This window comes from Corvus cornix, chromosome 4 (genome assembly GCF_000738735.6).
Source record: "Corvus cornix cornix isolate S_Up_H32 chromosome 4, ASM73873v5, whole genome shotgun sequence".
Taxonomy (NCBI): domain Eukaryota; kingdom Metazoa; phylum Chordata; class Aves; order Passeriformes; family Corvidae; genus Corvus; species Corvus cornix.
In genome coordinates, this window is record NC_046334.1 from 46,636,754 (window position 1) to 46,663,767 (window position 27,014).

General features: G+C 38.1%; 3 protein-coding genes across 10 annotated transcripts in view; 2 read left to right on the plus strand and 1 right to left on the minus strand.

The window, feature by feature from the left end:
- The first annotated feature begins 71 nt into the window (after window positions 1–71).
- SGCB (sarcoglycan beta) lies at window positions 72–7,447 on the plus strand. Its single transcript, XM_039550825.1, has 6 exons — window positions 72–131; window positions 1,622–1,831; window positions 2,645–2,830; window positions 2,943–3,134; window positions 3,637–3,768; window positions 4,613–7,447. Exons 1-6 carry the CDS (start codon window positions 108–110, stop codon window positions 4,814–4,816), a joined length of 948 nt encoding a protein of 315 aa, XP_039406759.1. The 5' UTR covers window positions 72–107; the 3' UTR covers window positions 4,817–7,447.
- Window positions 7,448–7,548: 101 nt separating this feature from the next.
- On the plus strand, window positions 7,549–15,973 carry LRRC66 (leucine rich repeat containing 66). The gene is made up of 4 exons (XM_010401689.4): window positions 7,549–8,410; window positions 10,810–10,979; window positions 11,497–11,827; window positions 13,210–15,973. The coding sequence occupies exons 1-4, from the start codon at window positions 7,915–7,917 to the stop codon at window positions 15,681–15,683; spliced, it is 3,471 nt and encodes a 1,156-aa protein (XP_010399991.3). The 5' UTR covers window positions 7,549–7,914; the 3' UTR covers window positions 15,684–15,973.
- A 2,672-nt stretch (window positions 15,974–18,645) lies between these two features.
- DCUN1D4 (defective in cullin neddylation 1 domain containing 4) overlaps window positions 18,646–27,014 on the minus strand; it is a 42,022-nt gene continuing 33,653 nt past the window's right edge. For all 8 annotated transcript variants that reach the window (XM_039550828.1, XM_039550827.1, XM_039550826.1 and 5 more), the window contains 3 exons: window positions 23,660–23,764; window positions 23,103–23,205; window positions 18,646–22,992 (listed from right to left, as the gene is read on the minus strand). In XM_039550828.1, the coding sequence (XP_039406762.1) occupies window positions 22,937–22,992; window positions 23,103–23,205; window positions 23,660–23,764 (264 nt within the window). In that variant the 3' untranslated portion in view covers window positions 18,646–22,936. The remainder of the gene's footprint in view (window positions 22,993–23,102; window positions 23,206–23,659; window positions 23,765–27,014) is intronic.

The following is a 27,014-nucleotide window of genomic DNA, read 5'->3' on the forward strand; positions in this document are numbered from 1 at the left end:
CCGCCAGGCGGCGCTGCCGGGTAAAGCCGGTGGGCGCGGGCCGCAGGGAGGAGCGGCACCAGGGGGCGCCCGCGGCCCCTGCGCAGCTGCGGCGGCGGCGGGGGAAGATGGCGGCGGCCGCCCCCGAGCAGGTTCGTCCGCGCCGGGACACGGACACGGAAAGGCGGCGGCGCCGTCCCCGCCGGGCCCCGGGGGGAGCGGGGTCGTGGGGAGCGGCTAGTCCGCCCGGGGGTTGCTGCTCCCGGAGGGGGCGCTCGGGCGGGGGTGCCATTTTCGCCGCGGTGGGCGAGGCTGGCGTGGTGCCGAAGCCCTCCGGCCGGGGAGGGGGAAAACGGCGCTCGGGCGGCGCTTCCCGCCCCGTGCCCGGGGGTGTTCGGGCAGGACGGGCCTGGCCGTGCCGGGGAGAGGCGGCCCGAGCCTGCTGTCCGGGCGGGGCGGCTCGGAGCGGCGCCGTCCTGCCCGCAAGCGTGGGGGTGTGACAGACAGAAATACTTTCTGCCCTGGCAGTGAGGCGCCTGGCATTTGAGCATCGCAGGGGTGCCGCTAGCGCGCGTAACGAGGCGCTTGGCACTGACCAGGGGGCGGGAGGCGGCGGTGCGTGCCTGCGGGGCCCCGCAGTTCGTGTGGGTTCTGCAGGGTCACAGTGGGTCCGGAACATCTCCGAGGGAGCGAACCCTCCATAAACTCGGCCAGGTCCTTTCTCAACACCATCTCTTGCTAGTTCTTCAGCAGCAGAGGAAAACACGGTGTTGCTACATCAGTGTAGAGACGTGCACGTGCAGTTACTTAAGGTGTAGCTTTAGGATTCATTTCAAGTGAACAAACTTAATTCCATCCAAAAGATCAAGCTCCTTCTTTGAAGATGTGAATCCCTAAATAACAAACTGTTCCATTCAAGGGAAGTGGAACAAAATTTTGGACAGCTACGAAAATACATTAGAAGTTTATTGTCACTATGAATATGTACAAGAGTTTCCTCTATTAATTTCTTACTTTGACAGGATATCCCTTACAATCTCGTAACTTCAGATTATTACATGAAAGCTACGCTGGCCAAGTTCCCCATGCCAGGTTTGAAGCCTCACAGTTACCTTTCTCAGTGCTGCATGCAAGCAACAAGAGTTAAATGCAAACCCTGTGCTATCAAGCTAATTTAAAAACTGTATCCACCACACTTTTTGAATAGTCACTTAGAGTCTATCACACACGAGCATGGAGGGAACTAAAATCCTGTGTATTGGCAGATGACCTGCAGGATTATGTCCTTTATCATCCCTGAGAGTTACAAACTTGATTAAGTTCTTTGTAGCTGGTTTGTTTTCGTTTTTTAACTATAACAATGAAATTAATAATTCCTATCTGCCGTGATAAAAATGAGATATAAAGTCATACATTGTCTGAAACTATCTGGATTTTAAATTTAGTCATTGTGTTAGCAGAGGTTGCTGTGGTTCTAAGTGTATATTCTGACTACAGGGTGGCAGACTGAAATCTAATACTGAACATAATATCCAATATATTCCACTAGTCACTTCAAATTTGCATTTTTTGCATTCATATGTGTGTGTCGTTGTGGGTAATTTACATGTGTTTTAAAGCTAGCCCATGCTTTGTGTTACAGCAAAGTTCTAACGGCCCAGTGAAGAAGTCTATGCGAGAGAAGGCTGTGGAACGCAGGAACGTTAATAAGGAGCACAACAGTAACTTCAAAGCAGGATACATTCCAATTGACGAAGACCGCCTCCATAAGACAGGGTTACGTGGCAGGAAAGGCAACTTGGCCATATGTGTGATTGTTGTTCTTTTTATTTTGGCTGTCATCAATCTGATTGTGAGTATAATAGCTATAGTGTAAGCAACATAAGGTCATATTTCATTTTGACAATTAAATAAAAAAAATAAAACTTTTCCAGTGCCGCTGAGGACTTAAACTGTACTGAAGGAGATTCTCATTTTTCTTCTTTCCTTTTAGTTCTTTTGTAGTCTGAGCAAGATTAGATGGAAGAAGGGTGTAAGTTCAGGCATGGTTATTTCAGTTATCATGGTTCCAACAAGGAACCTGCTGTTCATGCAAGAAAGAATTAGGAACCTACAAAATGCCACCCCATGAGAAGTATTATTTGTACAAATGTGTTCAGGATATATGGCAGGAATATCTTACATAACAGAGCTGTATGTGAACATTCAGAATTAACCAGCCACTGCACTTCAAAGCTTTATTGATGGTCAATGAGAAGAAATAATTATTTTTCATAATTGCACATCCATCTGTGAGGGTGCATTCTTGTTTGTTAACATTGTTAAGTATGTACCAAGCTGAACTGTTCATCAGGAAACTTGTTTAGTCAATACTTATCCTTAAACAGAAAAAAGATGTAATTATGGATGTGATTTAATATTTTATATATATATAAATCATTTCAGTTACTGTTTCAAATAAGCCTAAAAATAATTTTAAATGCCTTTCATAATTAAATGTGTTATGAAGTTTTCAGTAGGAACAGACTAAAGTAAACTCACACTTAAAGCTCACTTAAACACTAGCATTAATAATTGTTCAAATAAAACATCTAATTAATACAATAATTGTGGTAGGAAGATCCAAACAATCAACCTAATCTTTGAAAATGTGTTTCTCTTTCAGATTACCCTGGTTATCTGGGCAGTGATAAGAATTGGTCCCAATGGTTGTGACAGTATGGAATTCCATGAGAGTGGCTTGCTGCGGTTTAAGCAAGTGTCTGACATGGGTGTTATACATCCCTTATATAAAAGCACTGTAGGAGGGAGGCGGAATGAAGACTTGGTGATCACTGGGAATAATCAACCTGTAAGTTATACCATGAACTGAAAGCTGGTGAGCAACACTAGAGAATTACACTCACATTGCTAATAAATGTTACATTTGAAACATCATTAAGTTCATGACTTTGTTTCTGAAGATTGTATTTCAGCAAGGAACAACCAAGCTTAGTGTGGAAAAAGACAAAACTTCTATTACCAGCGATATTGGTATGGAATTTGTTGACCCACGAACACAAAATACTTTGTTCAGCACCGACTATGAAACTCATGAGTTTCATCTGCCAAATGGAGTTAAAATCTTGAATGTACAAAAGGCCTCTACAGAGAGGGTATGTCTCTCTTATTTTTTGTAAGTAATAATAATACAGCCCATTGTTTGTTTGTGTAACAGTAGAGTTAGTGGTTTTATAGAAGGCCGAGTGTGCCTTTGGAAGCACCGAGCAATTCTGTTGCAGAAAAAACACCCACCACTACAAATACATAGGAGGAACAGATTAAGTGAAAACAGAGGGGTAAGTTTACATAATCTGTCCTAACACGAACCCTGTATTTGCTACAAGTGTTACCTGTGTATCCATATTGTCATATGAATTGTTATTTTTATTGCAAAACTAATTTTACATACCTTCCAAAATTTAGTAATCCTGTTTTGAAATGTGAACGTGGAAAATAACAAATATGCAGAAGCTAATGGCAGAAGGGCAAGAAGTACATTCAAGTTTTTTATTAAATTGCTTAGTACTACTTTTAAGGTAATTAAAGTTACTCAGACAAACAGAAGTGGCACATTTTCACTGATCTGTAATACACTTTTTTTGGTTGTGTTCTTAGATTACCAGCAATGCAACGAGTGATCTAAACATAAAGGTCGATGGCCGTGCCATTGTCCGTGGAAATGAAGGTGTTTTCATCACAGGCAAGACAATTGAGTTTCGAATGGGTGGAAACATGGAACTTAAAGCAGTTAAGTATTTCAAATCAAAGCATTTTTTTAACAGCTCAGTTTCAAATTTAGGCTGATAGTAAACTGATGTAGCCTTATATAGTTTCAAATTTTATACATATTAGTCATGCATAAAAGTTTAGTCTGTATATTTAGTAAGATTTAAATAGGTGGTTTATTACTTTGCTGTTAATTAGTGGTTGAGTAGTTTTCAGGTAACATTGATTTACTACTGTTAAAACACAAAAAACCTACTATGCAGTTAAAGCTAAGCTATTGACCTCTGCACCGAAATGAATACCAAAGGGAATTAATCTTCTCCTCTGGAAGATTTACCAGGGTCGGTAACCTTTGCCAGAAGAGCAGAGCATATAGTTAGGAGCACTACCTTCTGTGCTGCTGCTGTAAGAGTCACTAGCATTCCTTTAAGATTTTTGGAGATTAAGATGGCAGTATATACAGAACAATGGAAAAGAAGGATAAAAATAAAAGTATATGCACTTCCAAGTGTGAATGAATTTCATGTATGAATTCAAACACTGTTTCCTGTGTCATGTCTATATTTTTACATTTACTGCATTTGCTAATAAGTCTGTAAAGTGAAAAGTCACCCTACTGCTGTCTTTCTCAATATCGATCCACCACTGGAATGACAAAGTACATGGCTCACTATAGTCAAGAAATCCATAGGCATTGCTATAATTTTCATTTAAAAATTAAACTTCTTTAAACATACCTTTTTTATTATGTTGATTCTATAGCCATCCTAGAGATGTTATTTATCCATTAAACCAAGTTGTCATTCTCAAAAACAATCTGCCTTATTTACATTAGAAGTTGTACTTTTTTTTTTCTCCTTAATAGGAGAACAGCATTATCCTGAATGGAACTGTGATGGTGAGCCCATCACGACTGCCCAGTTCTTCTTACGGGGAACAGTTCAATAATGGCAACTGGCTGCGCTTCAAGCTCTGCATGTGTGCGGATGGGACACTGTTCAAGGTTCAGGTGACAGGGCATAACATGGGCTGTCAGACTTCTGTCAACCCGTGTGGAGCCACACACTAAAACAAACCACTGCTGGGACAGGTCTCGTTTGTGTTTACATATATTTGTATGAAGTAATTGCATGCCTTCAAGGGTTTCTTTTTTTACAGCAGTTTATACTAACATTTCTTACGTCGTGTTTTTAAGGAAAGGCTGTTATGGTCAGCAGTATTAGATCATCATCCTGTTAGATGCAATAATGGCACTGACTCAGTAAGCTTTCAGTGTACATGCATACTGAAGTACCTTCTTGAATTGGGATCAGTAGAATACGTATAAAGAACGTGATCCTGGCAGCAGCTCTACTTACTGCCTTCAGTTGTCTCTAGAGGAGGATTTTTTCCTTTGTCCCAAGACCTTGAGGACTGCTGAGAACACAGCTGCAATCTGAAGTTCTTCAAGAGGAATGTCAATTTTTTGTTGGAAATTGATTTTCCTAGGACGGCTGAAGTGGCAGACTTCTGTCCTCTTCCTTGTTGATACATTGATTTCCCCTAAACTTAGGTGGTTTACCAGATGTGTATGGAGAGGGGTAATGGCAGATCACGTTAAAGTATCACATTGTTTCTGCCATATATTTTCATGTTGTTAAAAAATTATGCTATCATAAATAATATTTCGGAAGTAATATTGAGTATGGAAATGTAACTTGAATTTTGAAGTAGTTTTGCAGTTATTGAAATGTTGCTTGAGCTTCCATTCTATCTATGCAGTTAATGCATTCTGCAGTTGCTTAATTTATGTACTTATAAACATCTTTATATTAGAAGTACATTAGAAGTACAAAGATGTGCTTATAGCTTGCTCACTATCCAAAAATAGTGTTTTCCTGGGTGTTCTAATGTGAACAGTGTCTGAGTCCATTACTCAATAGCTAATAATCTAAAGCTGTAGCAGTGTCTGAGGTCAGATTTGTCCTTCCCCATAAATGTCAGTACTGATGCATTACTGAGAACCTAAGAATTAAATTCTGAAGTTAAACTGCAGGACTGTAATTCTAAATGTGATGGTAGGACATCAGGGTAAATACATGTGTATCAGATTTGGTCAACAGTGAAACTGTGGTGAACTGGGGCCTATTACAGCCTTGCAACTCCTTTTGCAGCAGTGAGGTGTTTTGTGCTAAAAATAGACCAGCTATTTATAAGATTCCTTCTTTCCCCACCCCATGTATTTCTTCAGTTTAAAATAGCTTTGTTTTGCAGTAGCATCAAGTAATCTTAATATTGGAGGCCTCAAAGTGACTTTGCAAAAGCTTTTTGACAAGTTTTTTGATAAGCACACACTTCTTTATCTAAAAGTTGTGCAAATTTTACACATTAACTTCAGAATTAGTTACTTGTTACTGGAAGGAAGATCATCTACTCTTGTTTTACAGTGCTTAAAGTACATAGGATTCCATAAAATACAAATCAGCCCCTGCTGTAACAAGGAATTCATATCCAAGGTCCCAATTTCTGAATTTACTGGAAGGCAGTAAGCCCTCATGCAGAATGTGTATGGGTGGAAGTGATTTCTGGAGGGCTATTCATAAGTCAGGCATAACAGCACATGGGGGAGGTCAGAGGAGTCGTACTTTCCTCACTGCTCAAAGGCAAAGCCAGATTTTGATGCTCAGTAGTTGGGGTTTTGGGGCTGGACAGCAGTGGAGCTGTTCTGACAAAATCAGAATAAGCTAAATATAATGAAGCAAAAACTTTGAGTTCTCACATTAAAGATTATGGGGAAGTACTACCATGTTGCCATACTGCCTTCATGAACCTCGTAGTTTTACTAGAATTAATAGTTACTAAACACTTTAACACACATTTTGCTGCTCAACATCCATCTTTTCTGCTAAGCAGTGCCTCAATTAGTATCTATTACAGTTAAGAGGAGGAAATAAACTAACATTTTTAGAATTTTCACTCTCATGCTAATGGAAATCTGTCACTTTATTTTTATGTATACAAATGCATACACATATTAAAAAATATAAAGAGCAGTATCCTCAAAGCTGAAATACATCTTGAAAATGACAGATACTGCCCTGGTCAAGTAGGTTACACACATATTAAAGCTCTTCTCTGATTAACACTGACATGCTTATATGCTAGAATTAGATTCTTATAATTATCAAGAGTTCTTTGTAAAATAGTGTGTGCAATATACAGCTGAAAGATTTCAAAAAGGTACTCCTACATCATGATTTGCAGAACTGTTTTTGAAGTGTGGATTTTTTTGTCAAAATGTAGCAAAACCAATCATAAAAATACCAAATGAAATAAATTATCAAATTTGCTAGCCACTCTCTATATATTGTTAAAATATTTTATATTTATACTACACAGTTTGACAAATGTTGGCACCACGCATGCCTTCTGTTGAGCATTTACTTGTTCATCTCCTAACTGCCTAAGGTACATTTTTCTATATGTATTTAAAACAGTGAGTGGAACACTATTTATTTCAGTCCCACAGATGCACTTAAGAGTCTGTGTGTGTAAAGTGCATTCTACATGCCTCTGTAAAATGCCGTGCTGGGTACACTGAAACAACTTGCATGTAAAGAGTTCTCACCATCTGTAAGTGTGGTGGTTGTTCCAATGGGCGAAAGAAAAACTGAATTTCAAATGTTTTGTTTTGAAATGAAACAATAAATTCTAAGATGCAGCTGCAGTTCAGAAGTGTTATTTGTAAGAATATAGTTTTTCATTAAAAATACATTGTTGTGTTATTGATGGGGAAACTGGAAGTATGAAAATTGTTCCACACCTGTTTGTTATAGATTGTATGTGGTGGACTTTGCTCAGTGTAATTGTGTGCAATACCTGAAGCAGAGTTCAAAAGTCTCCCTTTTGTTAGATCTCAAGCTCCCGAGAAGTTGTGTTTCTCGACCAAAGGGCTGGAAAAGAAAAAAAGGTTCTAATTGTTTTTTGGGATAGATGGCGGGAGGGGGGAGGTTACCAGTTTATGAATGTTCTTTTTAAAAAATAAGACTCTAAAACGAATGTTTAAGGCAGAATGTTGGTAATGCTGTGGTTATTTGGTGTTGATTTTTTTTAATGTCAAACTATTTTCGCTTTCTATTCTTGTTATGCTGAATTTAACCATAATTCTACATTTTACACATAGATACTATGGATAACCTTCATTTGCATGTCATAGCCGTGGTCCTTTACTTAAATCTTCCTGGATCAGTGGGAACCAAGTCACAGTGGACTCTTCCTGCTACACCTCACCATTCAGAGTGCCGGTGGGATGGGCAGTTCCTACTGAATTGCTCTTTTACCAGAATATCTACTATTCCAGATGATGTATCACAAACAGCAGTAACAGCTGATTTGAGTTACAATAATATTAAAACTTTTGTGTGCCCTGATGGAAGAAATGAACAGTGGATGCTAAAACACCTGAACCTCAGTAACAACCGGATTTCTGAACTCACTTTAACTACTTGTACAAATTTACCCATTTTAGAAACTCTAAACCTCAATGGTAATGCCATCCACACCCTCACACTGGACAAGCCTACACCTGCACATGGGTCTAAAAAGTACAGCGATGTTGATCGTCTCCTGCCTGCTTTGAAAGTATTGTCAGTTGAAAGAAATAACCTTCATACAGTTCCAAGAGGTAAGCATTTTTGAAATCTTTAAGGACTTGACTCCCAGGGGTAAGTTGGTTTTGGATGTAATTCATACATCTTCCTGAATCCAGAATGTGACTTTCTTATTTTATTATATACTTATACTTTATTATACTTAAGGTGAGGGAAAGTTCCACCTGCAAATACAGAGGCTGAAGTAAATCAGTTGTTTCGGTTTACATCATTAGGTATTTTTTATACAGTCTTAGCAACCATACAGCCTTAATAGCAGTCAAATATAACCAGATTTATGCTCTAATAGCCCAAGCAGTATTCTTGGTTGTTGAATAGAAATGGGGAATAAGGATCTTTGGAAAAACACCAGCCTCCACATCCCAGTCCTGAACTTTAAAGTCAAGAAAATCACAGATCATTAATTTCATAGTACCTTTCAGAAGGAAATCAACACTCTTAAATAAAACTTGCTGCAATTTCAGTATTTCAGAGACAGGAAAATATATTTTGTTCTGTCCAAACAATTTTACTCAGTGCTGTTTAATAATCACAGCGACACCTTGGTGTAACAGGAGAGGGCTGTAAGGTTTCGAGAGACTTTTGATGTCCTGGTCACTGAACTATGCTGGGCAGCTCAGCCTTTATCCAGGGATGATTCACAGTGGCCAAACTGTTTAAATGAAGCAGAAGCTGCCAGATGAGCAGCCTTATCCTATACAACATGTTGAATTTATTAATCTCTGATACCACCATCAGATTCATCAGAGTTTGAAAATACAGGAGGACATGTGATGCAAACAAAAATACTGCTTATCCCACAAAGTCAGACAAAGAGTCTTATTTGCCCCTACACAGGGTGATGAAAGTTCCATTTTTCTCATTTTATGCTAATTGAATAATTCTCTGGCATACAGGAAACCCATTTCACGTAATGGTCTGTAAGGTTTCTGTATAGACAGTATAGAAAAGCTTACATTATAAAATATATCTATGAAGATTTGATTTGTTTTGATAGATAAATATGCCCATTATAAGATGCCTCAGAAGGTCAGACAGATCAATCCTCTTCTATAAGAGACATTTTTAGATAGCAGATACATCTGTATAAGAGAATTTTTAGATGTTAAAAGTTCAAATTGCTGTGCATGGTACCACCACACTTTTAAGTTATACTTAAATCCTATATTCTAAATACATGCTCAGAACCTTATTTTCCTTATCCAAAATACTTCACTAAAATTCTGGGGTTTAAGTTCTGGAAAGGAAACATAAACTGCAGTTCTATAGCAGAGAAATCCTTCTCCCAGCTGCCCCCCACCCAGGAGTAAGGCTGCTGTCCACTGCTGCCACACCAGCGTATATTTTTGGCACAAGCATAGATTGAGGCATGTATCCACAGTACAATTCCTCATGCAGGTGCACTGATGAATTTATGAACTGCCAGAACTTCTGTATGCCTTTCCTATCACCTACCTCTAGTTTTACAGCAGGAATGAATCATTCCCTCTGCTTTTCACAATAAACCCAAAGATCAATTACTCAGCAAACAGAACTGCTAGCTGAAAAAAGAGGTTTCTGGTAAACAAGGTGACACCAAGGGCAAAATTTTTAAGAACTACTAGCTTCTCAACAATGCTGTATGATTAAAAATCACTTTAGAGTGACATTGTGATGTTGAACACTCAGCATCAGTGGGAATGCTAGGTGTTCAGGTGCCTGCCTTCCCACTGGAACTTGCAGGTTGGAGCTTCAGGGGCTGCCTACACAGCACCTCAGAAAAATGAGGCGTCTCCAGCAATCAAAAGTGTTCCTTATGTAAAGTGGATGTTATTGTAACTAGGATAAACTGAAGAATATACTGTCATGCTTCATAATTCACAGGCAGACAGGCAGAAGCAACAACACGTTTTTGTTTTCATTTGGTTTTACATCCTATGAATACAGTTCAAATAATTCCACAAATGAAAAACTCACATGAAATTGCCTATGGCAATGGATAGGAGATACTGTATCACCTTTTGCATCTCCATCTTTTACTTACAATTAAAATATTTGGATCTTGGAAACTCAATATATTCCACGCTTTTCACACTCCTTTCCTACCTCCAGTTCTCCAGAGAAGCTTGCTCAAAGTAGAGAGATCACAGTCAGAATAATTTTGTAAGCACAAAGAAATGTTAGTGCTTTTATGAAAGTGCCAATTTTTAAGACATTCACTGACTGTGAATGTTTTAATATGCCAGCTGTTGATGCTATGCAGCTTTTAGAATGGGACAACCCCTGACTAGGAAAGGCATAACACAAAGGCTGCAGCCACTCATTGCAACAGAGAGGAAAGGAAGGAATTTTGTTGCAAAGAATTTTATAAAGACACTTGATGCAATTAGGAAAACAAGAATATGAAATGTGAAATAGGTTTTTTTCTCCCTAGGACTAGGCCTCCTGCAGTCTTTACAAACTGTCTCTATGTCATCCAATGCCATACAACAGATTGACCCAAAGGATTTTCAAAACTGTTCACAGCTGAAGGACATTCACCTGCGAAACAACAAGATAACTAAAATTCATCCAGATGCCTTCAGAGATCTCAACAAATTACAGGTTGTAAAGGAATACAACTGTTTCAATATTTTATGTTAATCATTAAAGATATTAATTACCAACAGTTCAGCATGATTATAATACTAGCGTACAGTTAAACTAGAGCAAATGATGAACATAGTATTTTTATGTATTTGCTTTTTATATATAGGAAAACATACACACTGAAATGTACAAGATATAACCATAAATTCACAATTTCTCTATGCCACAAACCAATCCATAACTGCCTTAAACACACACATGTCCCTTTCTACCCCCATCCCTTCCATGGCAAGAGCCCTGCAGCTTCCTATTCACACAGAGCTAAGTCAACAATGGGAGAATTCTAAACATACCACAATTTAAACTTTTCATCTACATTAAAAGGTTTAGAACAGCATTATTGAAATCCTAAACAGATGTATTGTTCACAGAACTGCAGAAGTGCTTGTACACTAAAACACTGTTGTAAGATGTTGCAATAAGGATTCCATTGTAAGCCTTATCAAATTAATTCTGTATTATTTCCAAATAGGTCGTGGATCTCCGTGAAAATGCTCTGACAATCCCTCTACCACAGATACTAGTCAGTTTGAACTTTTTTCAACTTGAAGTGTATTTGTCAAAGAATGCCTGGATCTTTAACTGCAAGCTAAATGCTTTTAAACATTTATTTCATTTTGTCTTTGACTCCACAAGGAAAAAATGGAGCCTTTCATACAACAAGTCTGACAACAACTCCCAGAAACCTCTGCTGTATCTTTCAAGTTTCCATTTAAACTGCAGGGACAATGTTTTGCTCAAAAGGGCTACAGTCCCAACAGGGAACACATCAGTGCTGACCTGTAACTTGGACAACATAAGGGGTATGTACATCAGGCACTCCATAACGCTGCTAAAATCCAAATGAATACAGAATGATCAAATAAATCTGGGTTTAAAAGTGTATTTCTAAAGAGGCTGTTTAAAAATAACTGAATAACAATTTAATGTGCAAAAAATATTTCATTAGAAAGTAGTATTCTGCTTAGAATATTTGAAAGTTAGGTTTCCCAAGTCTTCATTGCCTTCATTACATTAAAGGAGTAGGTGATGTCAAATTCTACACAAATAAGTTTCAGTAAGTAATGCATTGGAAAGGTATTGGTTCATTCTGGACTGAAACAAAGGACCACGTAGTGGGGTGACATGTCTGGGGCATGTAGAAAACTGAGAAGGATGCAATAGTTTTCAGTATTCAGTTACAGCAAAATGAAATGAAGGTTTATTTGCAGGGGAAAAGATTTCTATTTCTTCTAAAAAAGTACAGCTACCGTAGCACACACTTCACTTAGATTTACAATTAATAGAGAACACTGAAGGTATAAGCGACAAAACCTACAGAGCCAAGACCTACCATGCAGATGGAAAAATAAGACCAAACGTAGAGCAGAAAGTGTACTTGTCATGTGTCGTAAGGCAAAACAGTTTAATGTACTAATAGCACTTGGAGGTGGTAAGGCTTTCCCCTGGGAATACTTCATCCCCGAATGAAAATATGCAGGAACTATCAGAAATGCCACCTGCTTTGTCTGCTTACAAATTACAGAAATCTGGATTAAAATCAACACACTGGATTGCGGCTAAACTCAGCTGGGAACGAAAGCTGATCCAAAGACAAAGCTGAAAATATGACCTTGAAATCAACTGCTAAGATTTAGCCATGGGCCACACTAGCTCGTTTGGAGCAATTGCTCAATCAGTACAAAGACCCTTGATTTACAGACTTTTTTTCTGCAGTCAGATCAGCAGCTACAGGAAAAACAGTAGCTGAAGCAGTGACAGTTAAGAGGTCCTGTTTTACCCACAGCTGCATGCAGTGCCCATGGCCAGGCTGCAGAGCAGCTGGCTATAGATGTGTCTCTTCCACAAGGAAGATCAGCAGGTGTTTCTAATACAACCCTGAACTTGCTTAGATGATTTCAGTGACCTCCTCCCTACCATTTTTCTTGTAAAGTCTGCTATTAAGATCCCACATGTACTGTGCTTTTAGATGGGAGGAAGTGGGGAGGGGCCTATAATATGGTTTAAGAGACTTCAGACCATGTTTAATTACTTAGGATGGATAGAAGGAAAATGGGGTTTACAATAAACTGTTAAAATTATCAGAGATAGTCCAGAGTATATTCTTAAAAACATCACTGGACCCTGCAAACCAAGTATACTATGCTTTTAACAAAGACTGAGTTTGTATTTTCTTTCATTTCAGGTAATGGAGTCTCTTGGTGGACACCTAAGGGCAGAATTTCAAAAAATCATGGTTTTCCTCATATGACACTGGATAAAATGAATAATTTAGTGATATACAATGCTGAGAAAACTGCTGAAGGATTATATTTGTGTCTTTTTAATACAACAAAGGAGAAATACCTCATTTACAATATACAGGTGAAAGAAAGAGTTTCGGCATTTTTGGTTAGAAAAGCCCGGGACACTAACACTGTTTTTAGAGAGAAAGAAACAGAGCCAAACTTTGCACTGGCTGTCTCCCTCTCTGTGCTCATTACGTTTGTTTGTGCTTTCTGTCTGGGTGCTTTTGCTAGACCCTATCTGGAAAACCTTTGGAGACTCATGCGCAGGAATAAAAATTCAAGTTCAGAACATACTTACTCTAATCAAGCTTTTTCAGATGAAACCTTGAGCAGAGAGTCTTCTGCAAGCAAGCCAACAAACACGCAGCATAGTGTGTTATTTTGTGATAAGAATTCTTTAGGAAACACACACATTTTTCCTACAGAAACTTCAACTTTGTACGAAAACGTCACTAGCAGTGGTACACATCCACCAAATCCTGAAGCAGAGTACCAGAAACAAAGCAATACTGAGATCAACATGAAGAAAACACCAGTGTTTTCAAAAACCCAAACTAGTATTGACAATAATGAAAGTATAAGTATTTATGATAATGAACTATGTTCTGTAAGGACAGATTACCAGAACAACAATGAAGTAACAGCAAACAGCAAAGTAAGCAACTGCTCTGGTCTGCTGCAGTCTGAGATCACAAAAGCTACACCAGGATCTCCAGAAAGAAAAGGTATTGTTTCACATAATGAACCCAGGCACACTACAAAATTTATGCAGGGAAGGCAAAGCTGTGAAGAACAACTTGGTCTAAACGACAACGAAAATATACCTAGTGATGTTGGAGATTTTATTTCACCTGGTAGCTCCAGAAGAGATGCAGATACTGAGAATTTAAGCATCTATGAAACAACAGAAAACTCTCCCTTTACAGAGCATGACTGTAAAAGGATACATTCAGATGAAAAAGATGCTTCAGCAGATATATTTGGTGACAGTTCTTCAGCTGAAGGGACTCCATTCACATTGAGTGACTGTAGCTCTTTAGCAGACTTTGAACTGGAACAAGCTGATGTTAGTGACAACCTGCCAGTCTGTCAGTCATCACTAGAGGAAGCTGACACAAACAGTGGAACTGAGAAGCTCTCAACACTGCCAGAGTCTCCAAACATTACTGCCGAACTTCAGCAGATTGGGAAAAATACAGATGAGAACAGTGCCTATTTTGAAACCACTATTAATTATGGATCAGATACCACCATGCATGAAACGGCATCCCCTTATACTGACAAATGCAGTGGCCACATAAGCATGTCAGATCCAGATACAGTTAGTTCTTCAAGTCAAGAAGTTCCAGATACATTTGATTATTTTACTAATGCAGAGTCAACAGTACAAAACTCTATTTCTGATTCTCTCCACAGTCAAAGTACAGATTTTGGTAACACAGTGCTTAAGTTAAAACATTTTTCCACATATTACACAGAGAACACTTCTGAAGAGGCTGAACTGCAGCTGTCTCTGCTTCCCAGAGAACCACAGCATTCCCTCAGCTTCAGTCACACAGAAGAAAAAGAAAATGCACCAGCAGGAAGTACAGATGAGCACATAGCCAGGAACTCCCCTGAAAAGAATCATGGTGGAGCAGACAGTACATTAAGAAGAAACATGAGTACATTTGAGGACAATGGCTTTATTTTTGCTGCCATTGATAGTGGTTTGAATGAGGTTGTTAAAAAAACATCACTCCTGGATTCCAGCAAAGAATCATCTCTTCAGCTGCTGCCTGAACACACAGCTGAAAAACATTTCATGTTTATTACACAGCAAGATGACTGGTTACTACAGGGGAAGCAGGCTTGTGCAGATAAAATGCAAGGAAGTTCTGATGAGAAAGATTCTGATGGATACACAGAATTACAGGATACCAGCAATTGCAGTCTGCCTGAAGAAACACAGTCTTGTAATCCTACAGCAGCTCTGCTGCAGCTTCATAGTTCTTGGAAAACAAAGTCAGGCTTGACAACAGATGATCACTTCCAACTGGATCAGAGCGATGAGGATGCATATTCCTTCTCAATCCCACAAGGTTTCTTCGATGAAAGCACACCATACAGTTCATGTTCCTTCCCACAAAAGCCTACAGTAAATACAATCTCTGAAAGCACTGATTCCAGCAAGACGAAGGATCACACTACTTTGTCAGAACTGGAGAACCATTCTGCAGCAGCAATAGAACACCTCCAAAATTCCAGTGAAAATGTCAGCCAAAAAAGTCAGACAAATTCAGGACAGGACCAGTTTTTTGTTAAGAAGAAAAGAGCATTTGATGGTTTTGCTAATATTTTGCAAAGCAGGAGAACAAACTTCAATAGTTGAAACACAAAATGGTAATACTAAGCTCCCACAGTGTGTATGTCATTACAGCAGGTGCAAAAATTATTTTGTTTCAAAGTGAAATTACTATTGTTTAGAAGGGCACTTGTAAAAAAAACAGGAATAGACTTTATAAAAAGCTACTCCAGAATATTATAAAAGCTTTTCGTAAATTATATTTACTTTCTCATTATTGGTAGTTGATGCTAATATATCATTTCCCTTGGAATTTGCTTCAGATACTCACTGTTGTGTCTCTGTCTAAAATAAATGCAACACTGAAATTTACATTATTATTATTACTGTGTTTTCTTATGGGACTCAACCTATACAGTGAAATAGTACATACTACTGTCTTCTGCTTTTTGAACCAGATTTGTGGATTATCTCTGAATTCAGTTTTGCAAAGATAAATGAAGCCCAAGCAGCATTCAATTACATTTCAAAAATTACTTTTTAACTTGGCAAGAGAGAGAAAACCACATTTCTCAAAGAAACAGAATAGAACTCAATTCTTGCAGAAATGTCAGTTATAGAAATGTAGCTATAATGGGACATCACCCAAAGTTGCAGATGTGATGACACAGGCAGGGTAGTTCAAAAAAAGACAAAGGATCCTATACCCACCTGAGAATTTTACTTAAGAGTGGAAAATCAAGAGCAGTTCAAAACTCCTATTTTAGAACATCAGTAGCCAAAAGACAGAAAATGTAAGGTAAAATTACCTCTAAATATACCCCAAGGCCCTTTCAACAGACTCAGTACCACTGATGTAGTCCTTAAAGGGAAATGTCATCCTGAAGGGGAGCAGACTCAGTTCTGAGAAAATGCAGGAAACTGGCTACAACTCTGGGAAAACTTTTTCATGAAGACCCAATCAACTCCTAAAAACTCCAAACAGAAGGAACACATTTCAATTCCATCACATGACAAGCAAGTCCAGTGGCACACTACATCCACACCCACTGACAGAACGAGAGGACAGTCTTAAGGTGCGCCAGGGGAAGTTTAGGTTAGATGTCAGAAAAAAATTCTTCACTGAAAGAGTGATTGGGCAATGGAATCATCTGCCCAGGGATGTGGTGGAGTCACCATCTCCGGACGTGTTTAAAAATAGACTGGATGTGGCACACAGTGCCATGGTTTAATTGATGAGAATGTTTAGGTTCGGTCATAGGTCAGACTTGATCTCATAGGTCTTTTCCAACCTAGTTCATTCTGTGATTCTGTGATCATTGAGACTACCTTTAAAGAAAAAAAACTAAGAACAAAGAAGCCACTGCTAGCTTTCAGTAGAGCTCATGATCCACACAAGTTCTTTGTGGCTAGAACAACTTTAAAAATGCAATGCCTGAAAAAAGCACTGACTTGCTCTTTTTGGTATCTATGAGTCTTCAAACATTGTTAACACCTCTCCAAGGCCTGTCACCTTTTGGCTGTAGCAGCTGCTAACATACTAAGACATCTAACCATACAAGCAAGGCAATTTTGTGAATCATAGGGAAAAAAACACACTTGAGTGCTCTATTGATGTCTCATACACTGAAATGTTTTGCCGTTTGCTTGTGCAACAGTCCAACAGGATTCCAAAATACACACTGGAAAATTATTTTCTCATCTTTTTTTCTGACTGTGAGAATGCTGCTGTGGCAAGGCAGACAGTACACTACTTGTGAGAAGTTGCAGGATTTCTAAGATTCCCTTTTATGCCATAAAGTTGCAGAAAAGTTTCTGTTCTTGTCAGACAGTCAATTCACTCCTGTATCACGAGATTTTAACGAGGCAAAGTATTCACTCTACTGTCAAAATATTATGTTTCATCTCAAACTTTTCTTTATGGTTCTGCCTAATCTTATCACTGTCCTTTGCTACTCACCTCTCCCCTCTTACTATCTCTTCTTCAAATCCAAACACGCAGTTGCTTCTCCTTCATATTAGTTCATTTCATTAGCAATTGCTCCTTAATACAAAACCTTTCTATTTTCTGTGACTTCCACACAGTAGTCATCATACTCTGCTCCTCTCTACCCACCCCATGTTAGCATGCCCTTCTGTATGCAATTAGTTACACAGTCCCATACACACTGACCCCAAGATTGTATCCTCTTTTCTTTACATTTCATCCACTGTATCTTGTTCACAATGAAAACTGATTTAGCTTATTTGGCCACTGAGAATTTTCTAGGACACCTATACTAGTAAGAAGCCAACTGCTGTTACTATCCCAGTTGACTGTGGGTAATCAGACAAAGTCACATAATAAGCTCAATAAAAAAGGTGCCTGTGTGTATGCTGTATGAATTTGTAAACGAAGCATGAGGAGTCAGCCAAGAGGATGTCGGCAATATTCTGGACACACCTTTCTCACAGGGCAATGGCGTGCTGAGCTCTGCAATTGACAGGACACAGAATCCCTCACACAGTGAATCAGGACAGGAAAAAATACTTTAGTTTCAAGAGCAGATCAAGAACTTCAAATACAGTAATCAGAATGAAACAAGTCTCCTTTTCAAACACAGACTTATGATAGTTTGGTAATTATCAAGTTTTTGCTGTAGGAACAAAGCATTTCAAACTCTCTTGAGTCTACCTATGTGCTCATCCATACATCAACAGCTTTTCTATGAGGACCTTGTGGGTCAAAAGGCTGGACCAAGGTGAGTGGGTAACAATCATGCTTCTGTAAAATTTTGTCTTGAGACATTTCTGCTCAAATTTACTTACTGCTGAAAACTTTGGTATTATGGTACTGTTTTACACTCACACACTCCATTTGACCCATAACCATTCTGAAACACATACCTGTTCCCAAGAGCTTTAAATACTGATTTGCTCTACTATTAGAAACTATTAAGGTGACAAGATCCTACACACAAGTTCTCTGCTTATACTTGATAAAGGTTGCCTGCTGATTTATGTTCAGATATGAGAACTTCTGAAGTATGAATCACAGAAAAATCTGAAATCAGTTGCTGAAACCAACACAAATACTGTTTATTTGTGGGATGCCATTTTACATCAACACCATGAAAAGACCTAAAAATCAACCAGGTTAACTCATGTTAGATGGCATAATAGTATTTTCATCATATTGTGATTCACAGGAGTTTAGCACACCTTGTTTATGTAATATCCAAGTAACTAAGACGTAAAGCATTCACAGTTACAGTTTAACTGCTGTTCCTGCAACAGCAGTGTCAGTAGGTGCTATTTTGACACACGTACACATGCACACACACACATACAGAGTGGGGGGGAACAGGCAAGGATTTAAAAAATAAAAGCAAACAAAAACATCAAGCTGAATTTTGGTCCCAATTACAGAAAACAAACTATTTAGTTTGTGGATGGATTCTATATACTTTTACAATATGAAAAGACAAAATATAAGGCCTAGAAAGAGGTATGTTAGCAGCTATAACTAAAACCAGGGCACAAGCTAACCTTTAAAGCTGTCTATATGAATTCCAAGAGTATCAAACAGTTTGTTAGACTTGTGACCAAGGATCAACAGAAATCTGGGAAAACCTTAACACAACTGAAGTCCATTTTTGTCCTACAAAACAGTAACTTGGGAACATTAACCAAGCAGCAGTAAGCTGTAACTAATTTTGATTGTGTGAGCATATTTGTGATGAAATAAAATGCACATGTTTGTGGTAAAATGGGAGAAGCCTCTACAGAATTAGAAATGGTTACACAAAGATAACCCAAGTATTTATTGTAGCATAAAGACAACCTTAAAGAGGTTTTAACTGAAAACTCAAGTACATAAATAATTTCGACAATTTCTATGTTCTTTATCTTGCTTTCCTTGGCAAAAAGTGAAAAAACATCAGTAATAGAGAATTCTATGAATACTTTAAATACTTAATATCACTTTGCTTTAGAAAGAAATTTAATCCATGGACTGTTTTGGTTCCTAACATTAATAGAATCGTTTAGGTTGAGAAAGATCCTTAAGATTATTGAGTCCAAAGAGCTCCAAATGTGTGTCATCTATCAAAGAACATCAGCTCGTATAGCCTCTGGACATTGTTTTCCTTTCACTAACTGTCTTTCCAATTTACATCTCCCAAATACCAAAAATGAACTGTACCTTGATCATCAAATTTTTGCTAAAAGTTCAGTAATAGTACACCAGAAAGATTAGCACAAGACCCATGACACTTTCTCAGGAAAGACCTCTCAGTGTCTTGTCCCAGAAATCAGCATAATCTGTACATTACTTTTCCAAAGGGGAGGGGGGGAAGCCCATAACCAAACAAACAAAAAAATCCACATGAGCTATTTGATGGCATAATAAACAAGAAAGCAAATGCCACACTTGTACTAAATACAAGATCAACTGAGTAGGCTAGTTAAGTTTCCACAACTATTAAAAAATTCTCCAATATACAGGAGGAGGCAACGTTAGGATCTTCTGCTTATCAGCATATATCAGCAGGATGGATAGCACAGGGAAGCTCATCAAGCCACACAGGTCCATTTTAGTCCATTTGTTCACTATAGATGTCAGTAAAGCTGTCTCTACCAGCTGTAATTGAATCTGTGGTTTACTTTATCAAGATGCATGTTTATAAACCTGCTGACGGCTACATTTATCCTGTTTCAAATGGAAGAAAAAATCTGCAGCATCTGATACATTTCCAAACATATTCTTCCTTTCCATCACTCCCAACTACTTTTACCCAAATTAAAAAACCAAGTTTGTTTGCTTACACAGCACAAGTACTTTCTGAGGTTTCTTTTCCCATTTCTTTGCTTTTAATTAAATTTTGTATTCTGATAAACATCTCAAAACTGCCAACACCTGGCTGAACAGATTTCTGTCAACCCTGTTATATGAAAGCTGTACCTGTAACAGTAATAGATTAAAAGTGTCTTTGGCTCTTGCTTCCATTATTAGAAGCTCAGTTATTTGTGACATACAAAACCTTTTATACAAACTTGTATTTGTCGGAGGATTCACACCAATTTGTTCTGTGAACACAAATTCTGTGTTCAGAAACTGTGAACAGTTTCCTAGAGTCAACAGCTAGCTTAATGTTTTAAGAACAATTACACCTATTTCACTTAAAATCTTGGCAATCACAATTTGGCCTAATGTTAAAAGTTATATTGCTTCTAAGTTCATTCTTTTAAGAACTAAACCAGCAGCTCCACTGGTACTTCATTACAGTAATACTATTGTAATATACACATTTACAGCAGAAGTCTTAATAAAATGTGTTTTCTTAAGAGGCTTATTGTAAACATTAAATACCACACTCCACTCAATTAATTTCTTGTGCAAACTGGCATCAAACATCTAATTATGGTTATGTGCTTTAGTACACAAGAAAGCACTGACTGTGTATGTTTTACCACTACTAACTTTAAAAAGCAGTATTTAGTGTTACGGAAATCCAAATGTAGCTATTTCATGGGAAAGGTAGTATTTTCTTCTTAGCATCATGAAATTCTAGGTTTTGTATATGCATATATATTGTATATTTATGTATATACAAATATACACAAACAGATACAAACATTTTTTGTCTTTGGCAGCTGAGCTTGAAAAATAAAAACCAACGACAACAACAAACAGATCTGAACACAACTGACCACCTCTAGCACCACAATTACAACCTCCTGGTCCAGGGCAGCAAAATAATGTGCTTTTGCTTAACTAGGCTTAATCCTAAAAGGAGTCAAGTCAATGGCAGTTCCTGACTTGACAGCAAGGACAGAACCTTCAACACAGATGAAAATTTCACTTTCAACATAAAACGCTTTCCCCTCCTGCTCCCGTGGATCACATTCTAGGGAAATAACAAAACTGCCAACATCTTGTAAAATATTTCTACAGAAAAGTAATGTTATTTGTTGTTCCAAAACACCCACTGGCCCTTCATTGTTAAATGCTCCATGAATCGATAACATTTTAATAAATCCTTAGGGATCGAAGTTTAATAGCACCAGATACTTCAAGGACCTATTTATAAATATCAACAATAACATTACTCAATAAAGAAGGGTAAGGCAAAGACAACATGACAAAATTACAAAACTTAAACATTATTCCATTCACTCATTTTTCTTCCCCAAAATAATCACTATAACCATCCTATACAGACAAACAAATGAGTGAAACAGGCAGTGGTCCCTACTAAAAAGTACTGTCATTTAATGCTGGTGTTTTACATGCCCATTGCCTGCAATGGACATTCTGCCAGGAAACTAACTCCCAAAAGGAAAGAAAAAGTAATGTTTTGACTATTCAACATCATATTTTTTTAGTACTCAGAAACACAAAGCTGGAGGCCCCTGGAAAGACTAGTGTTACAAACAAAAAAATCCCCAAAATCTTTATTATGTATGTGCTAGGGGCGAGCATACTTCATTCCCCAAACCACGAACTTCAGCTAGAACTTTCAATGTCATTGGGTCACTAGATCACAACATAGACCAAACACTCTTGGTACAACAAAAATTAAAAGGAGTATGCCAAAGGCAATTTACAAAAGTCTAAAACCCATTTTTAAAAGGTACTTTAATTTGTTCATTTGTACCTGTAATGACTACTTCAGTTTTAACATTAAAAAGTCAGTACTTTTTTCTTCAAATGGAAATCATCTGTGGCATGTACAACTATTACAGTGTTTAAATATTTATATGCATATATATATTTTTAAGACACCAATGTTTCATTCCTATAAAGCATTAGGTCAGGTTTGGCGAAGTCTGGTGAAGGAAGTCACAGCATGTCTTCTCAGAAACTGGCATCTCAAATAGTAACATTGAAACCGACAATAGTTCTTCACATAACTATGTCCAGAAAGTCTGAAATGCTACATTTGAGACCAAAAGAAAAACAAAATAACTAAAGTTTCAACAGACATGTTAAGTGATAGTAGAAATATGCCACAAAATTATTTTTACAATACATTTCTGCAGAAATAATCCCTAGGTGAAGCCTTTTTTTATACACATATACAAAATTTAGACAGCAATATACACATAATCACAGTGAAGACTCTGGCAAGTTCACCAATTCATAGTGTAAATACAAAATGCAAAGCAGCCTTCAAAGAGAACAATGCTAAACAGCAAGCATAGCTAGCTTGTTAAATAGCAAACATCAAAAGTTCCCTGCCAAAGGGATGCAGTGCAAGAAAAGCAGCATGCACTTTGATACAAATAGCAGTTTATGGCTAATGGTTGACATAACTGTGGTAACAGTGACTCTTGAGTGGCTGTGCATAGTTAAACTCCTATGTCATTTGTTTTCCTTTATACCATTCCACAAACTCATCCAACAACACTGGCCCTGTAGAGAGATCAAATAACTGTATTTTACAAAATTTTGTAGAAGCACGCTGAATGATTAAGCTCAGAGAAATAAATTATTTTACAACATCAACATATGGTAGTACTTACAGGCTCCATCTTCATCATAGTTACTGAGGTCAAGGTTAATTGTTCTGCTGAATTCAAGAACATTACACCATTGGTCCTTATTGATGACTTTGTATTTTGACTGCTGCTTGAGGAAAGAAACAGAAGTTACTAAAATGTATTTTCAACTGTCTCAAACTCAGATTTTCTTACAGAAAATTTAAACTTTGTGATGCATTATTATTTTAATCTGTATGTCATCTAAAACAAAAAAGGATTAAACCAGCGAGTATTTAAACCAGTGTTGAATCATGCTTCTGATTAAGGCATCTTTTAGAGGGCAAACATAAAGCAATAAAATAAAGTCCAAAAGCAAATAAATAACATTCTATACTTTGTTCTGCATTACACAAACCCTAACAGCATAGGAATTTGGGAAAAAGGAAGAAAGGAAAGATAACCTGTTGCACGTGCTGCTTTGGTGGTTACAATATCCTAAATCAGGACACAGCATTCTTAGCCGTTCATTCTACCTCTAGTGAAAAGTATCAGAGAAGACAGATTAAAAAAGCCCCATCATTCTGTTTCCAATTCCATACCTCTAGAAACTGATGAAATACTGGAAAAAGGGACCATGCTTTTCCTAAAAGAAGGCCCAACATACACTTGGCAGTATTGATATCTAGGCTGCGCTGGTCCTTTTCCTGCATGAAAAGGTCAAAAAGGAAAACAGAGCATGAATTCAGGATTTTTCACTTCCCTCACAGCTCACCCATGCACAAAATAAATTAACGAATAAATAATATATAGCAGTATATAACAGTGTTTTTTAATAATACACAACTTGCCAGTAAAATTTCCTTCCTTACAGGTAATGGTTTGTTATACGGACATGTTACTTTCCACAGATGTTCCCAAAAAAAATCACCATCAAGGCAGATGAGGCATAAGGTCATTTCTGACTTCACACCTCCCGAGTAAGAAATGGCCATCAGATCCCCAGCCATGTTTGCACATATCCTCTGCACAGCCACACCTCTCAGAATAGCAGTGCTGTACCTATTTCCTGCCATATCATTACAACTACGTGGACTGTCAACAGACACTCAGGGCTACTTGACAGCTCCTCAACTCTGCGAGAGTGAGCCAAGGAGAATCTTTGCTCTGTTATTCTAACTGATTACATGAAATTCAGATTAAATTATCAAATGAGCAGAAAGAATATAATACACTAGCACATCAAGACACCTCTCTGGACTGTCCAGTTTTAGTTCAATGTAGCAGCAGTATATTAAGGCTTCAGGGTTGATTTTTTTGTTTCTGCTAAGTAAAAGCAGTAGCACCTGTGTCCAGCATATGTGTATCAGTGGCAAAATGAATATATTTAGTAACATAACTTCTGCGCATCTCCAAGTAGCATGTATGTGTATGATTCCATTTTGTTAAGCAGTTTATCCATCTACATTTGTTGTCACAAAATTAAACTAATTTTGCTGAGAAGTGAGATGTAAACCCCCACATTTTTATGCCTCGGTTATAGCACTGAGCTACAAATTCACAAGTCAGTGAAATCAGTAAAAATGAATTTCCTTATTAGCCAATGTATACCTTGTTCTCTGTACATATTCATGACTGCAGACGGCAGTCTACATTAAGAAAATACAGGGTATCACAGAATCATGGAATGGGTAAGTGGAAGGGACCACAGTGGGTCATCAGGTCCAAACCCCCTGCTCAAGCAGGGTCATCCTAGCACATGGCACAGGATTGCACTGGACTATCTCCAGTGAGGGAGACTCCACAGCCTCTCTGGACAATCTGTTCCAGTGCTCAGTCACCTGCACAGTAAAGAAGCTCTTCCTCATATTCAGGTGGAACATCCTCAGTTTCTGCCTATTGCTTCTTGTCCTATTGCTTGGCACCCCTGAGAAGAGCCTGGACTCATTCCCTGACACCCTCCCTGCAGATACCAATACACAGTGGTAAGCTCTTATCCTTTAACCATCCTCAGTGCCCTCCACCAGACCTGCTCCAGAAGCTCCATGCCCCTCTTGTCCTGAGGAGCCCAGAACTGGACACAGCACTACAGATGTGGCCTCACCAGGGCTGAGTAGAGGGGCAAGATCACTTCTCTCAACCTCCTGGCAATGCCCTTCCTAATGCACCCCAGGATACCATTGGCCTTCCTGGCCACAAGAGCACACTGCTGACTCATGGACAGTTTGTTCTCCAACAGGACATACCCCATTATAGGGATATTCTGGATACAGGGAGTGTCTAACAGATCACTGCAAGACAGCTAGCTGCCCACGACAAAGGGAATTGAGTCCTGTGTTTCACCTGTACAAATGCAGTTCTATATATTACAGAATACGCATCTTTATTAAAAAAAAAACCAAAAAACAAATTAAGCTCAAATCATAACTGAATTGTCTTCTACCACACAGGATGGATGTGACTGAGCAAGATCCCAGTTCTCAATCAACAACTGAATGCCCTAGTCACAAGGTTATGTTCATTTCATGCTAAACACTCCTCAATTCTAAAATTGTGTGGACAGAATTTAATGCAGATGTGTTTTGAAAGTAAAGTGGGGAGACCAGCAACTCTGAAAACATGAGAAACTGTTTTGCATTCTAGGCAGTAAATCCAAGAGGGATTTAGAGAAATAAAGTAAATTCCAGGATGAACAAAGCTTTTCAATTAGTAATAAAGATGAAAAAGAAACCTGCAAAGGCATTTTTGTACTAGTATGATATAAATCCTTTGTTTATTTCCAACATCAGAAAGTTCTAAAAACTAATTCTCTTTCCAAAGTCCATCTACCCTTATGTCACAAACACCTTTAAGCAGAAATCATACTGCTGTCAGAATACATTTTATTTTACATACTGCTTATTCTCTGAATTCTTCCCATACACTCAAGTATTAATGAAATCAGGCTCTATTGCCTTCACTTTGGCCACACTGGTTTTTCATGCCTTATATATTTACATCCCTACATTTTTTCTCTGACTACTGATCAGAACAAATTGTTCAGATAAGCCCTTTCTACCCACCTCCAACTGCCTAATGGCACATCTGCCATGACAGATGATCCAATTGCACTCTTAGCATACATTCCAGACACTTCTATTCCTTGGATACAGTTGAAGGAATATGTTAATAAACTGTTAAATCTGAGTATTTGTTCTACACTGATGATAGACAGCCTTCCTGAGATTTCCCCCCATAATATTACAGATTAAAGATCTATTTAAGCCATGTAATGCATGTATGTTCTCAAAGTTGGCAATGACGAGGGCAAACATGGATTGAGGAATGTATTTATGCTTAATATCAACATATGGTATTTTAAATTATTTCCTCAAATCTATGCCGATTTAAATCATGCATGCCACATGAAACCTTGATGATACATTTTTATTCACAAACTAACTTTAAATGCCAAATCAACAGACACTCTTAAAAAAATTTCTCTTAAAACTTGGGAAGTTTAGACAAGTGCTTTGTTGCCATGGAGCACTTCCTTGAAAGAATTATCCTCAGGACAGAAATTATGCAATCTCTCAAATTGGAAACCATCACCTTTTTTCTATTAATCACTTCCGTGACCCTGAAAAAAACTATGCCCAGTTTAATCTGGCATCTATAAATATATCCGCCTTTGTCAGCGTTCTTTTCTGGATGCCATTCTCCTATAGACTTTCCCCAAGTTTGTAGTATCAAAAGTTCAATAACCATATTAGCCTAATATTGTTTTGGTAATTCCCCAGTTTATATGCCTTTGACTTGAAGTTCCATAATATGCAGGGGTTTTTTGTTGCAAATAAAGTCACAGTGCCTGTGTCTCAAAGTTTAAGTTCTTTTCCAAGACCGTTTGTCACATCAGTTTGGTACCTCTTGAAAAGAACTCACACACTATCTACCTCTTAAGTTTCTGCACTTACTTTT

Coding starts and splice junctions, on each gene's coding strand:
- SGCB (XM_039550825.1), top strand. CDS start 108: ATGGCGGCGGCCGCCCCCGAGCAG. Junction 1,832..2,644: donor TGGCTGTCATCAATCTGATT/GTGAGTATAATA, acceptor TTTCTCTTTCAG/ATTACCCTGGTTATCTGGGC. Junction 3,135..3,636: donor AAAAGGCCTCTACAGAGAGG/GTATGTCTCTCT, acceptor TTGTGTTCTTAG/ATTACCAGCAATGCAACGAG.
- LRRC66 (XM_010401689.4), top strand. CDS start 7,915: ATGGATAACCTTCATTTGCATGTCATAGCCGTGGTCCTTTACTTAAAT. Junction 8,411..10,809: donor CCTTCATACAGTTCCAAGAG/GTAAGCATTTTT, acceptor TTTTCTCCCTAG/GACTAGGCCTCCTGCAGTCT. Junction 10,980..11,496: donor GAGATCTCAACAAATTACAG/GTTGTAAAGGAA, acceptor ATTTCCAAATAG/GTCGTGGATCTCCGTGAAAA.